The 14,768-nt window shown below is 41.5% G+C and overlaps 4 protein-coding genes across 12 annotated transcripts; 2 read left to right on the top strand and 2 right to left on the bottom strand.

Annotated features, from left to right (window-relative positions):
• Positions 1-1,934: 1,934 nt before the first annotated feature.
• Positions 1,935-4,867, bottom strand: LOC105699574 (clathrin light chain). Of its 2 annotated transcripts, XM_012424704.2 has the most exons (7): positions 4,732-4,867; positions 4,128-4,275; positions 3,952-4,059; positions 3,767-3,853; positions 3,518-3,629; positions 3,044-3,055; positions 1,935-2,291 (listed from the first exon to the last, which is right to left on the bottom strand). In XM_012424704.2, exons 2-7 carry the CDS (start codon positions 4,273-4,275, stop codon positions 2,111-2,113), a joined length of 648 nt encoding a protein of 215 aa, XP_012280127.1. In that variant the 5' UTR covers positions 4,732-4,867; the 3' UTR covers positions 1,935-2,110. The 2 variants fall into 2 exon arrangements, with proteins under 2 accessions (XP_012280127.1, XP_012280128.1); XM_012424705.2 differs by lacking the exon at positions 3,044-3,055.
• A 294-nt stretch (positions 4,868-5,161) lies between these two features.
• LOC105699552 (lipoyl synthase 1, mitochondrial) lies at positions 5,162-7,385 on the top strand. Its single transcript, XM_012424655.2, has 6 exons — positions 5,162-5,402; positions 5,594-5,905; positions 5,971-6,127; positions 6,242-6,299; positions 6,470-6,625; positions 6,738-7,385. The coding sequence occupies exons 1-6, from the start codon at positions 5,337-5,339 to the stop codon at positions 7,084-7,086; spliced, it is 1,098 nt and encodes a 365-aa protein (XP_012280078.1). The 5' UTR covers positions 5,162-5,336; the 3' UTR covers positions 7,087-7,385.
• Positions 6,889-9,459, bottom strand: LOC105699553 (proteasome subunit alpha type-1). 2 transcript variants are annotated; one of them, XR_001104040.2, is made up of 7 exons: positions 9,314-9,459; positions 8,633-8,883; positions 8,317-8,476; positions 7,996-8,205; positions 7,632-7,882; positions 7,109-7,135; positions 6,889-7,025 (listed from the first exon to the last, which is right to left on the bottom strand). XR_001104040.2 is itself a non-coding variant. In XM_012424656.2 (5 exons), exons 1-5 carry the CDS (start codon positions 9,314-9,316, stop codon positions 7,661-7,663), a joined length of 846 nt encoding a protein of 281 aa, XP_012280079.1. In that variant the 5' UTR covers positions 9,317-9,459; the 3' UTR covers positions 7,554-7,660. The 2 variants fall into 2 exon arrangements, 1 of the variants encoding a protein (XP_012280079.1); XM_012424656.2 differs by lacking the exons at positions 6,889-7,025; positions 7,109-7,135 and having other exon boundaries at positions 7,554-7,882.
• Positions 9,460-10,169: 710 nt separating this feature from the next.
• Positions 10,170-14,595, top strand: LOC105699570 (zinc transporter 1). 7 transcript variants are annotated; one of them, XM_012424695.2, is made up of 8 exons: positions 10,170-10,317; positions 11,168-11,360; positions 11,965-12,263; positions 12,379-12,537; positions 12,610-12,854; positions 13,060-13,238; positions 13,325-13,411; positions 13,491-14,595. In XM_012424695.2, the coding sequence occupies exons 2-8, from the start codon at positions 11,172-11,174 to the stop codon at positions 13,947-13,949; spliced, it is 1,617 nt and encodes a 538-aa protein (XP_012280118.1). In that variant the 5' UTR covers positions 10,170-10,317; positions 11,168-11,171; the 3' UTR covers positions 13,950-14,595. The 7 variants fall into 7 exon arrangements, with proteins under 7 accessions (XP_012280118.1, XP_012280117.1, XP_012280116.1 ...); XM_012424694.2 differs by lacking the exon at positions 10,170-10,317 and adding an exon at positions 10,877-11,007; XM_012424693.2 differs by lacking the exon at positions 10,170-10,317 and adding an exon at positions 10,877-11,100 and having other exon boundaries at positions 13,491-14,594.
• Positions 14,596-14,768: the final 173 nt, after the last annotated feature.

Below are 14,768 nucleotides of genomic sequence, written 5' to 3'. Positions count from 1 at the left end.
GATTCTTCCGTAATGCCCGTCGATCAAGGACCGTAACGCGACTGGGATGAGAGGGTCATAAAGCTTTGGTCAAAGGGGAATTGGAGCAAACGCGCTCGAAAGAGATAGCCCGGCCTCGGCGACAGGTGCAACTCTTGGCTTGCCCGACGACCCCGAAAGCCGAGTCATCCGAATCTTGCCCTCGCCTTGTCGAGCGTTCGTCTCCACTTCGGAATCTCGAGACGCGAGATTCCTCTTCCTTTCGAGGGGAATCGAGCCCGACCGAAATAAAATGTTGAAACGAGATTTTACGGTTCCGGTCTTTGGCGAGCCTCTCGTCCGCGCGACCGCCATCTTGGGATGCGTCCAACCAGTGGCGGGCGGGATTTAGGAGGATGCCATTTTCGGAGGAGGATTCCAAGGTCGGAGGAGAGCGATCGACCTTGAGACTCCGCTCGGAAGACTTAACGAGGGGCGGACCAATCGGAAGCCACCGGATCGGCCCGACTCGTAATGCCCGAACGAGACTTGCACAATGCGCACAATGCGCACAATGCGCACAATGCGCCCAATGCGCCGAGTGGGCCCGACCCGGTCCTTTGTCGGATTCTGAAGAACGACACGCGACGCGATTCGAGGCGCTCCCGACTTGGCCACTAAACAGCTTATTTTCAAAACACCTCGACCCCTGGGAACACTCGGCAGTGGGTGATACCTTTCGGGACGTCTCTTCGACTACCGGGAAACTCGTCTTAAACGGTACGTTGTCGATTTCGGACAGATGACAAATGTTCGAAACGTTCGAAAACAAACCAGTGATCCCCTTTACGAGGGTCGATCTTTTAACTCGCATCCAATGAAAATGCTAAAAGTGAGCAACTCCCGCGATTTTTAAACTTTCACTAAAGTAAAAATGGCAAACACTTCGCGTAAGATCACTCGACAAGAAATTATGTGCCGAATAAAGATATGTAAGGGAAAAAAACGATATATATATATATATAAAGAAACAAGTTTCACATTATTTGATAACGACGGACGAGAAACTACCAATCACACGGACAGCGAGGAGAGAATTTCGAGATATTTCTGATTCTTATATTACCCGAAAAAATTAATTTCTCATTAATAATATTTTTACCGTTCTATGGTATCAATTCTCAACTCCATATAATGTCGTGTATGGAACCTGCAGCTTTTTACAATTCTTTATTTGCACGTACGGTAAACGGTATAAATTTAAACCGTTTTTAAGCGTCATTTGCTAAGTCTCCATCCCCGGTATTTGTTCAACCCCGAATTGGATAAATCCAACTTTGTGTACGTCTCCACCACCTTATTTAATTTAATAACAAACCAACTCGGTGATGGAGACGCACTCAAAGCCGAATTTATCCAATCTGGTATGAAGTGCGTACTGGAAATGTGGAGTGGAGGGTCCAATGTGAGGTCCAGATATATATTGTCTAAGGTGATATCTCTGGACTGAAACGGAGAAAAAATAAAAGTAGCCAAGATTCGGGGAGCACAGTAATGGAACATTTGCGACACCAGCACCATTATTGCTGCGGATAAATCAAGAACCCGACGTACCGTTTCAACACCGGGACGAAGCAGGAAGCGCCATCTCTCATCTATACCAATTACTCGAAGCGTCCTTCCAGGCAAGCAGTTGGGTAAGTATAATACGCATGTAATATACGTGGTTTTCTCCGTGTATATTACAATGTAAGATACGCTCTAGTTTTCTAAGCGAGCGCAAAGTATATTACACCCTTCTATTTCTAAATAGAAAATAATAAATCCAATTAGAAATCTGATATTACACAGGGTTAAGTCGAAAGACGTCGATATATAAGATAGAGCTTTATATCGGCAAAACAAGAAACAAAACACTACCTTCTTCGTTGTCCTGGCAAGTTTCGAACCGTCAAACGTATAATATCCATTTCATGTGAAATTTGATCCAAACAAACGATTTATTGTTTTTTTTTTTTTAATATAGAGGTAACATACTCTCGTACTTATTTGGCCCTAGCATTCGACATGAAATTAGATTCGCAGGGGAACTGTCATATAATCAGGGCAAACAACGATCGGCGGGAGGATTCTGTACGAGCCATTTTTCTGATCAAGCATTGACCGGAGCTGGAGGGGTCTGCTTCAGCTGCAGGATGATGGAACGCATCCTTGAAACGTCTTTGGAGGTCCGAGAGGACTTTGGGTTGAAGTCACAAAGTTTAGCGATGCGTTCCCACTCGGTACCTGGCTCTACCTCGTCAGCCTCCGCAACAAATTGCTTCTCGGCGTTTCTAGAAGAAACGAGGCAAAGTGCAATTTATGTGAAACTTAAATACAGTGCATGCATGCATTATGCTCCGAGTATGCCATGTACGAACAGCATTCCTTTGAAAATTCCATTAAGAATTAACGGACATTCCTGTGAAGCGTTACTTGTGTTTTCTCCAACAGGTTGGGTGAGTTTTCGCCAGAGTTCAAAGGTATCTTAGTCATTCGCTGTTTTTCCAGGTTAGGATAAAGCATAGTGCCATTAATATGATCTCGTTTGGACCAAGGGAATTGTTTGTCAATTAAAATTGTTGCATTTGGCAAACAGGTATCTGCGAACCTTTTTGATTCATTCAGAAGGCGGAAAACGCGATCAAAATGTCTGATTCTCAAATATAGATAAAAATGCCGTTTCAGGTATGGAGGTAACCTCTAAAGAATATGTCTCCGGTTAAAAAAATACTTTGTGTGCATATTTTCTTGCATCCCATACTTCATTCGAGTGCATAAGAACACCATGGGTAGCAAATGATAATAATTAAGGCATTTCTGCTAAAAGATAGTTGCAGCTGGTATGAAGCAAAATTGATCGAATTAATAATTTCAACCAATGATATCGATTGACTATTCAAGTCAGACACATCCAGTTGAAAATGTATTTGCTGCGAGGCCTGAATTTTATCATATCTCACAGACATAAAACTGTACTGGAGGCTACATACGAGTCTAATGCATCTTTGCATGCAAATAAAAAATGTAATAGTTTTTGACTTACTTGGCCGATTCCCTAAGAAGCAGAATGAAAACAACAGATATTTTTGTATATTCAACAAGAGAATACTTATCTAGATTCATAAACTAATAATAGCCCCTGCACATGAAGCCTGATGTGATGCAGGGTTGTAAGCCATCGATAACTTTCAAAGCACCTTTTTTAGTGTTACTCTGTAAATGTATCCAAACAAGGACTGACTATTTTCAAAAATGTTTAGTTTATTAAGTTGTTATAAGTGTAGGCTGCTCTCTTTAAAATTGTCAGCTCTTAAAGTAATCGTGGGCTCATGACCTCGGTGTTGTATCACTAATGTAAAATATGGGAGCTTAGGAGTGTATTGCTGATTAGATATGTTGTGAGTGAATCGTTCCAAAAATTATATTCTTGAGACACGATCACGATTCTGAAGGACAGTGGTTTTTCTTACGTTAATGGGTAATTTAGTAAGGAACAAAAACGTGGTATGTGCATCACCTGTTAGTAGCCTTCGTCTTGCTAATAGCTTCAGTGTGATGTTTGTACCATTCTTCCAGTTCCTTCTTCGCTGCGAGTCTCCATTCTTCCTTCTTTCTCTCTTCTTCGGCATCTATCAAGTGATACAAACCATTACGCAAAAAGTTGAAAATGTTTGCTGCTTTGTCGTCGGTTGACTTTTTTATTCTTAAAAATAGTGACACAATTGTACCTTACAATAAACGGATGTTTAACATTTTAGGACTGTACCTTTTTCTTCCAGTCTGGCCTTTTGTTCTTCTCTCCACTTTCGAATCTTTTCTGGCTCTTCCTTTACAGGAGGAACAGGAGTAGATTCTGAAAATTATGTAACAATATAACTTCTAATAAAATTTAGGAGATAGTTTGGATTAAGTTCCTTTAGTAATTTTTCTTAAAATAATCAAATGACAAACCTAGTATTTCTGATGGCTGATCAATTGCATTAATCATTTCGAAACTGCCTTCCGCATCACCTCCAGGACCAACTTTTAAATTATTGAAATTTTCACTGATATCATTTCCTATAAAAGGACATGGTTTAATCTAATTTTTTAAAAACATAGCGTTTTATTAATTTAGTTAAATTTACCATCAACTGCTAGTACCGTCGATGGCACAGATACAGCAGGGGGGATTTCATCTTCTAAGCCAGCCAGCTGATCCTGTTCCCGAGCTAGAAATTCTGCAGCTGGGTCCACTTCGGACTCGGCAATAAAGTTATCTCCAAAAGTATCCATCTATAAAAATTACAGCATAATACATTCAAAATATTTCCTGCTACACACTCGAATACCAAATCTCTGATGGAAGATTGTAACTTGACATCTTACAATAATTAGACAGATATGTATTGTAAGAAACACATACTTTGTAAAGTATTAAAACTAGAACGCTATCTAGGTTAGGTTTTATTCCAAATGACAATTAGATTAACTAGATAAGCAAACGCGTAATAAAAGGGATAAGAATGGAAAATTTGCTTGCAATTTCAAATACTTAATGCAGAAGAACTACTTAATGTAATGCACTAAATAGAATTTGACTTGAAAATTTGTTATCCTTCATTATTCGGAAATGACTTAAGAAACATTATTAAACAATTGTCTTTGGGAGCTTTTCGAACATTTTCTAAGAGGGGCCCTAAAAATCAAGAAATCTGCTCGAAATTTCAACTAATTACACTAAATTTTAACCTTTGAAGTTAAATTTGACGAAGCAGCATTCAAAACGCAAGTCGTAATTCTAGAAACACCCCTCTCGTAAAATCAAACCAAATGTCACTTCCAGTCACTCCGAAGTATCAACGTCAATAGCTTAGCCAATATTTACTAAATCGACATAGATGTTCGTGCGAGTGAGGTCAATTGTAATAGGACACAGTTATTGAATGCATATCACTCGTGGCATCCCTTCATATTGTACACAGTTCATGGCAGGTTTTGCTTTCGGAATCCTAGGGATATTAATGTTTTCACTTGGTTTGTTTGCATTTATATGGCCGGCATAACAAAACCCGTGGCACGTGTATATTAAGGCCCGGTTCCACGACTCGTGATAACCGAAGTTTAATAGGTTTTCACTTGGTTTAAACCTAGGGTAGTGTTACTTAATTCATCGTCCACAAAAATAGGTGAACTAACCTAATTTGTTGTCAATATTTTGCAACACTTATGAAGGTTACGGACAATTGTTGTGTAATTAATTTATAGGCCGATTGTAAATGGCTTGAAAGTTCACGTATCGACAGTAATGAGTTAAAAATAATAGAAAAATATCTATTGTCTCAGTGGGAAGAAAGATGTTACGTATTCGCCGCATATTATTGTGCACAAAGTGTGTGAACAATAACAGTTTTCATATCGAGGTAATTTATAGTCGCTTTAACCTCTACTTAATCTTATTAGACTAAAGTAGTTACTTTCTTGTAATTACTTCGATCTTCCCTAATAAAATATTTATTTCAAAATGTATCTCAATGGATCGCGTTGGACATTAATTGGACAGTATATCATTATTCAATAACAAGTGACTCGTGGATGTGTTGTACCTTTACAGTGTGCAAAACATTCCAAGTCAAATGGAAATGCTTTGTCCACAAAGCTGGCCAAAGGTCCTTCGTTGGAGGACTTTATTTCTGGGAATTATACAGATTACAAAGGAAAATTGAAATTAGAAAAGAACGATCAATCGCGATTAAGATTGCCACCATGGCTAAAGACCGAGATACCTATGGGTAAGAATTATGCCAAGATAAAGGCACAGTTGTCTCAGTTGCAACTGAGCACTGTTTGCGAAGAAGCAAGATGTCCCAATATTGGTGAATGTTGGGGTGGAGGAAGTCATGGAACAGCAACGGCCACTATAATGGTACTTTACTAAGAGACCTTTGAATTAATATTATTTTTAATAAAGCTATACCATTCATAATTTAGTTAATGGGCGATACGTGCACTCGTGGATGTCGATTTTGTTCAGTGAAGACAGCTCGGAAACCACCGGCTCTGAATCCTGAGGAACCAGTTAATACTGCAATTGCTGTTACAGACTGGGGATTAAATTATGTAGTTCTTACTTCTGTCGACCGCGATGGTATACTTTTTTCTTAACATCCCATTATGGGCGTGAAAATATTCTGCACGTTTCAACGATTTTGTAAACTTGTACATTTTTTCACTTTGTACACGTCACATTATGCCTTTACAGATCTAGAAGATGGAGGTGCTAGCCATATTGCAGCAACAGTAAAGGAAATAAAGGAACGGTAATGTAGATGTTACAGTTTTTAAACATTTATAGGTATAAGCGTGCGCGAGATGTAAGGAGAAATTATATCACCGATACAGTGTATACCAAACGATCGTTCAATGTTTTTCTTTCGGTAACGGATTGTGCGATGATATTAATTGCTTTAATATGTAATTTTTGTTGTAGAAGTAACATTCTTGTAGAATGTTTGGTTCCTGACTTTAGGGGAAATCAAGGTTGCGTAGCTACCATTGTTAAATCTAAGCTTGATGTTTTTGCTCATAATATCGAAACCGTTGAACGACTTACACCTTTTGTTCGAGATGCACGTGCCTGTTACGGGTCAGTTTACTCTAATGTCTGCCAGGATTTATCTTCATTTGTACATCATTTAAACATAAATATATGTTAAATAGAAAAGAAATTTAACAATTTAGAATTGCAATATTTTTAGGCAGTCACTTAGCGTTCTAGAAGGTGCAAAGAAAATTAATCCGGCCATTGTGACCAAATCATCGATAATGTTAGGGCTTGGAGAGTCCGACGAAGAGGTGCAACAGACCATGAAAGATTTGAGGTCCGTAGGAGTCGATGCTGTTACTTTGGGCCAGTACATGCAGCCCACCAAAAGACACTTGAAAGTCATTGAATACGTGACTCCAGAAAAGTTCGAGTCCTGGAGAAATTATGGAGATGAATTGGGATTCCTGTACACTGCAAGTGGTCCCTTGGTAAGATCGTCCTACAAAGCAGGCGAATTCTTCTTAACCAATATTGTTAAGAAACGGAAAAAGGAAACCTGACTTTAGTTCGTAGTTAACTTACTGTCCTTCAGGAGGCAACTTTGCATTCCTAGAGTTGCGTACGGTTCCACACAAAGAAGGTATAGTTGCGTTAAACAAGAAAATAACCGATTAATCAAATTGTACAAATCATGTGATGTCACCAAGATTCTGGGAATCTAAATAACTTGTATGTACCGTTATTACTATTGAATTGTAGAAGTGAATCTACAGTTTTTGATCATACACTGGATACACGTTAATGGATTCCAAGAATTCACCGGCTTTTGAATATATTATTAAAATTTCGTTCCAAGATTTTACGTGGTGTCAAATTGCGATCGTCAATTATCCCAAGTATGACTTTCAAACCTGGACATCTAAAGAAAATTTATTGAATATATATTGAAACATAGTAAGAATTAAAACGACTTGTCTAACGGGAAGAGCGAGTATCAATTTCAAAAAGTTTAGAAGAAAATAACCGGTATCGAAAGAAATTTTTTATTAGTATCCAAGATGAATAATGGGAACATTTAATTAAAACATACGATTAATTGAATCACCTTGAAAATCGTTTTAGTTATAGTCCCTGTCACTCCGTATCCATTTGCTCCATAGCGATGTCGACTTGTGGGTCACGAGGGCCTTCCCTTTCAGGTGGATCTCGAGGGGGTTTATCGTCTTGTTCCACACTCGGTTCCACATTTCTATTGCGCTTCTCATCCCCTTCTATCTCCGATAGGTATACCAATGTTGCTGTTTCGTCCAAGATGATGAACTCTTTACCCTTTCCTACCACACCAATGGACACATTCTGAAATGTTGCCATAGATTAGATCGTCACGTATAACAAAGTAATGCAAAATTTCGTACAAAGTATGTTTAAATTAATTCATAATTACAGTCGAAGATCCGTTCTCAGTTTACCTTTACAGAAAGATCAACTTCGTTAGGCAGCGTATCACGTAATGCTCTAAGTCCATGCTTGATGAGCTCATCGAGATCACAGTATGGAAATTCGTTTACGTGTTTCTCCAGATAAGTTCTCGCGCTTTGAGAGCGAGCACCAATTGCCATAGCCTTGCAGTCAAAGTAATTAGCGGATGGACATGTCTGATATATATGTGGACCTTGATCCTAAAGATAGCGGTAATAGCAGGAATTAACGTTGCATGTACTCGTTCAACTATTTGTACAGAAAAATTATCAATAATTAGTTCCCAATATATATAAGAAAAATAAACTTACATCGTATCCAGCCACGAGCAGGCCCACTCCATAAGGCCGCCTGTCATAACGTTGGGTACACGTTTGCATCTTATTACCAAGAGATGCTATTAAACGGCTTACAGGCAAAACATCGTCATGCGAATATTTGTAATTCAAACATTCGGTGCGCATGTAGCGACTGTAAAATTTAATTCATTTACACTCTTTGTGCAAGTTGTAGCACTTTTAATAGAACCCTAATGTCAACGCCAAGCAACACAAGGGACGTTTTTAGATCCCAGGTGTTGTATACAGAAATTCTTTCATTTCTTTCCAATACGAAACATACAAGTACCTTAGCATTCTAGCATCGGCAGTTAAACCAGAAATTGTGATCCCCATGTGTTTGTCAATAGGGATAATTTTCTTCTGATAAGCTGAGAGTTCCGAAGTGGCCCTTTTTAGAGCAATCAGAACGGCATACATTTTGTTTTTTAGTCCTACCGTTGCCGACCCCAATTTTACAGCTTCCATAGCATACTCGACTTGATGTAGGCGTCCTTGAGGACTCCACACCGTCACGTCGCTGTCGTATTGATTGCGAAACTGAAAATAACAAAATTCAAATGTATGACGTATTAAATGTAGGAAAGTACCTTTGTTCCATAAGCTTTTAAACAATGCTAAATTATAAAGTTACGTTCCACTTGTAATGAACCGTCACCTAGGAACACGCCTTCTCTGATTTTCAAGGGAAGGAAATGGTCGATCGATAGTTTTTAGAGTTACCACGGAAATGCTTACGAGCCAAAATTAATTTTAAATACACCCATTTCTATGAAATCAGGATTTTAGAAAGAATCAAGTGACTTTTGAGAGGAAGTAAGACCCTTAATTAATTATATCGCATTCATTTAATTTGTTCACTAACGAAAAAGTAATTTGAAATGCCATCATGACAAAGCGAAATCGAGAGGTTATAATCGAAAGAAATGTTTATAGCTAAATAATGTTTATCAAAGTAGAGAGAACTTACCATCTTTCGTAAATTCTTTGTTTGTTACTACAAAAAGAAGATACCACTGAGATGAAGACTTAATGTATCAATTAACTGCAAAAAGGACGCTCAGCAAAGAACCACAATACCAGTCTACATCATAGTCGAAATTGAACCGGAAAGAATCGAACACGTCCATGGGTTTAGCAGAGAAAAGAAGGGAGGAGGTACGGTCCCTACTTTGTAACCATTCGAAGGTGCTGCCACTACTCCGTAGTCGATGCGCACTGGAACCCGATCCGTGGAATCGAAGTGAATTCGTTCAGTCTAGGGATCTCACATTTTCACACGGAGAATGTGGAATCGGGTGAACACATTCACGCGAGGTGAAGTTTCGAAAAGTGAGCGCTCTCACCAAAGATACGGAGCCGACTTCGATTCTCTATCTTTGGCGAGTGTTAAAACTGATAAAAACTAATTAGTGCCAATATCCAGAGTTAGCTTCTAATTACGTCGAAGAAAAACGTGCAAGCCATTTCGTTCCATGTATACGCGAGGAAGTTGATACGATTTACGTATCCGCCGGTTGCTTGAACAGGAATTCTAAATAAGGCGCGCAATGGCTCACTGGAAACTACGCTTGCGTGTGGTTTGTATTTCAAGATTCGCTTAGCATTTGAAAAAGCAATGAAGTGTCGCTGCGACAGCCGGTATACCGTATAACATTTGAATTCGATAACTTCTCAGCCGTTACGATAAGCAAAGTATAATTGATCGGCCAGCGAGCCGATAAACTCTGTTTATCAAGGCGGTGCCAGAACGAGGTGATAAAATCGCATTAGCCGCGATAAAAGAAACCACGAATACGCCAGTAGTCGCGCAGATAGCGAGAACCGTATCGACGTCGTATCAGAGAACTCGATTTTGAAAACTGAGCATACAAATAGGTGACAACGAAACTCGTCGATCGAGATAAAGTCGAGTACTTTGACTGCACGTAGCACCGTTGACAAACGCATTATCTGCTACCTAAAAGGAGGACGGTAAGATTTTTCCAGCGAGATAAACTAATCGATGAGTACGTCTAAGAAGTTGGACTTTTGAAACGAGAGTCTATCCGGAAAGGCGCGCGACGATTCGAAACGCGTTTCAGAGGTCGTCGGTCCCGTATTCGCGTGGTCGTACGTAATACCTAATAGGCCGTGTTATGCACGCGTGACTGAAATGTCTGCGAAACGAAACGATCGTGTCCCGACCTTCCAATAAGGTAGCAACGGAACATGGAACGCCAGGGCACGCCGTCAACGATCAGGATCGACCCTGGACGCGAATCGAGACGGATCGCGTTCGCCCGCTAACGCGGGTCGGGGTCAGCCGAGGGAGACGAGGCAATCCCGCAATCGGCTCCGAGGTTTCCCTCTTCTGGTTTCCGTTATCTCGACGATACTTTCTTCCACCGCGCTTATTTGCCCGGGAAAGTAGGCGAGGACGCGGTCTCGTGGAAGGCCTTTTATCTCCCTGCGCGTTGGTCGGCCGCGCGCCAGGCCGAGCCGAGCCGAGCCGAGCCGAGTCGAGTCGAGTCGAGTCGAGTCGAGTCGAGCCCAGTCGACGTTTCAATTAATCGCCTTCTAGACGAACGGAAGTGTCAATCGTGCCCCCTGGACAGCTCGGGACACACGTAGCGTTCCGTTCTTCCCATTTTCGACTCGAACAGTCGAGATCTCTGTCCGCCGGTTAGTTAGGTATGGTGGGCGCGGGGTAACGCGGCGCGAGGCACTCCGCTTGGTCGTGGCGAAGCGATTTCTTCAACGTCACCCAGGAAATCGGTAGATCGCGGAAACGAAGCGGGAAACGCTACGTTATTAACGAGTACCTACACTCCGTCGTTTGCAGCGACATGGCGGTCAAAGAGTGGTTTCGGCGTTTGCAGCCGGTACAACTCTATCTCGTGCTCTTCCTTACCACTGCCTTCTTCATCGTCGAAATCGTTGCCAGTTACGTGACCCACGCACTTACGCTCCTCTTGAACGCGTATCACATGCTGTGCAACATTATCGCCCTCGTGGGCTGCATCGCCTCGATCAAGGTAAGGGAGGGACCTCCTATAGCAACGATTGATTAATTTATACCCGATGTCTTGGAGAGATTCGAAGCCATCCTCTTAATCGTTTCGAGTCGTCGACGAGGCCGCTCCACGCCATTCTTTTCGAGAAAGAACATCCGTCGCTCGATTCTAGGGATTCACGCTTCGGTGTTTGCCCCCTCGCATCTTCGAGTCGGAAGGATCACGAGTTTTATTACGATTCCACTGTACAATTGTACAATTGACGAGACCACTTATGCGCGAACCGTACGTTCGTTTCGACGAAGAAGATCGAGAAGCGCGGGAAATGTACGACGGACATTTCGCCGTATACGTGAAATATACCCCGTCGAGTTCAACTACGCTAAACTTCTCTACTGTTCTGTACGATAGACAGAGAAGTGCGTTACAATGCTAACTTGTAGCCGTCAACCGAAATCTTTCATTTCTGTGTCACGCGAATGAGATAGGACCGTAATCGTTTTTTCTCTCTGTCACCAATAATTAAACGTAACGACGCAGTCAAGATACGTAAACTATCAATGTCTCGTTTTGACTGGTCCGACGAGAGGAACGACGACTCTCCATGGCGCGTTTCCTGTTTCAGCAATCACGGTCAGAAACTACGATGAAAAACACGTTCGGTTGGGCCAGATTCGACATCTTGTCCATGCTGGTGTGCTGCGTCTTTCTCGCCTCCTTCTGCTTCTCGCTTCTGGTGGAAGCGCTTCAGACGCTGGTTCACATCGACCATCTGGACGAGATGCATCTACCTCTGCCGGTCATGTGCATCGGGGCGGCAGGTATTCTACTAAATGCCTTCTGCTACATCCTCATTGGTGGATACATGTTCAATCAGGACATCTTCGTGCACGTGACCGAGAATGGAGATGTCATGCTGCGCAGGTAGATGTTTTTCAAACAAGTTCGACGTTCCATCGAATGGTTCCACGATCGCGCCGATGACTTGTCATCCTTGACAAAGAAATTTATCGCTTTTAAATCGTGCATTCGTTTACAGCCTTTTCGGGCTCCAAGTTATATTTACTTTTAATTTCACGAGGAAACCATCTTTGCCAAAACTAACGAGTAGAAGTTCCAATTTTTATCATTCCATAATTGCTCACGGGTTCCTTGAAGATTTTCGTTCAACCAGACTCGATAGATTAAAATTCGACGGGTACGTTTTCTTTTGAAATACTTAAATACAGTTTGCCACGAGGGAAAAGTTTTTCAAATGGTCGATTTTCAGGAATGTCCACTTCAAGCCCGTATCGGAGAGCGATCCACAACGTAATGCAGCGACAGAACGTAGATCTCTGCAATCGACAAGGACCCAGGGCCTTCGGGAAATGTTTCGAGATGTTTTGGGATGCATTTTCGTCATCGTTACGTCAATTATCGTGTATCTGACCGATGCGAACGTCGCGAAATACGTCGATCCGGTCTTCGCGATAATCTCGGCAATCTCGTTATTGGCCCTCAGTTATCCGTACAGTAAGCATCCTAGACACCCCTCAAATTTAAACCACCGCCTACTGATCCTAGACCATTGAAAGTTCCAGTTATATTTAATTACAGACAAATTCTTTATTCTAACAAGATATCGATTTCTTTCATTCCATTCCGCCATCCTAGAAGGGATTTTGGAAGTCAACTTGAAACGAGTTTATCTAAATATCGAATCCGACGGTGTTCACAGTGAAAGAGTCCGGTCTGATACTGTTACAAACGATACCCAATCATATCAATATCGATGCTCTGAAGCGAGAATTGCTGAGGGTCTTTCCCGAGATCGTCAACGTCCACGATTTGCACGTTTGGCAGCTAAACGGAGAAAGAGTCATCTCTACGGCGCACATCATATTTTTGGATCCAACGGTGAACGATATACCATTCTTCTAATAGGAGGATCGAATACTATCCTTGGAAAGACAATAATTTTCCTTCATTGGTTGCAAATGCAGGGTTACTCCACTATCATGGACCAAGTTACTGCTTTTTTCTTGGAGATGGGCATAACTCAAGTCACGATACAACCAGAATTTGTAAAGGTGATTTTTCTGCGTGAAACTGTCAAACCAATTTTTCATTTCAAATTCAGCATCTTTCGGACTAATTTTTTTTCCACAGATGAAGCCCAGGATGCCCAAGGGCAGATGCTTGATCACTTGCAGAGCAGCCTACTGCAGTTTGTCGCAGTGCTGCACCAAAGAGAACAGTTTAGGGACTCTGCCCTCGGTCGAGTCAGGAAATTTCAACCAGTCCAACGATTCGGAATTTGAGAAAATTGTTTCAAACTCCATAGGTACGGGCTCTGAGAGTTTGACTCGATCCAAAATTGATGGAATCGTGCCTTCGGAGCTTACCGGTGTGGAGAGACTCGTTAGTTCCATTTTGCCCAGTCAAGACGAAACTAACGTAAAATGTCAAATCGAATCTCGCAGATTGTCCAATTTATCGGAAAGTCAAGGCGAGAATACTTTCAGTAACGGACACACGGGGAAGACTACTCATAACAATTATGCCGACTCCGATGATGCAGGAACGGAAAAAGATGAGATTGGCGAGGAAATTATAACACGGGTTTGAGAAGTTTCCTTTAAGCGATTCGATTAATAATCAATAAGAACGAAAGAGTCATTTAATCGTTATCGATGCGAGTAGAACATGTATGGTTTCAAAGTCCTTACGATGGATGAGAGCTGCGCATCGTGCCGTTCAACTTTACAGTGTCTTCAAGGCGAATTCGCAGGTGCACAAGCACGATAGGAAAATCACTCGAAAGAGGAAAAAGTTGGACAGGTACAACGGTATTTCACATTTTTGAAGACAGTCTCTAGTCGAAGTGTAGCTTGATTTCATAACTTAACAAACGTGACGTTACGTGCATGGCTTTGAAAGAGGAATACAAGTGCCACAGAAACAGCATATTTCCACACGCCCCTGTAACTGATTCTGTCGGACGTGTATTCGCTAAGCATATACTTCTATACACGGCAGCTTAACGTGAAATTTGGAGAAGTTGAAATAAATAAAATAAGAATAAAGAGATTTTTTCTTTCGTAAACATCGGAAGGAGGAAGAAATTAGGGCAGGGTTACGACAGTAAACAAGCAGGCAAGTAGTAGTACCAGTAGGCAACTTCCTTTACCGTTTTTTCCTACGACCCGTGGTTTCGGAGATACAGCGGAAATAAGAATGCTGCGCTCCGATTGGTCGGTTCTTTGGAGAGCCGTAACTCGGAAACTACGCGGCGTAGGAGAAAACGGAAAAGGAAGTTTCGCTTCCAAACGATGTCCGCCGTCGATCCTCCTGGGTCCCAACATCCTGTACCCGAACGGACGGGTAACATCCTAACCCGTGGTAACTTGTTCTAATCAGGTTAGGATAGCGTTGGTAGGAGATGCG

This window comes from Orussus abietinus, unplaced genomic scaffold (assembly GCF_000612105.2).
Source record: "Orussus abietinus isolate OABI.00-Male unplaced genomic scaffold, Oabi_2.0 scaffold759, whole genome shotgun sequence".
Lineage (NCBI taxonomy): Eukaryota > Metazoa > Arthropoda > Insecta > Hymenoptera > Orussidae > Orussus > Orussus abietinus.
This window is presented reverse-complemented; position numbering and strand designations above follow the sequence as displayed.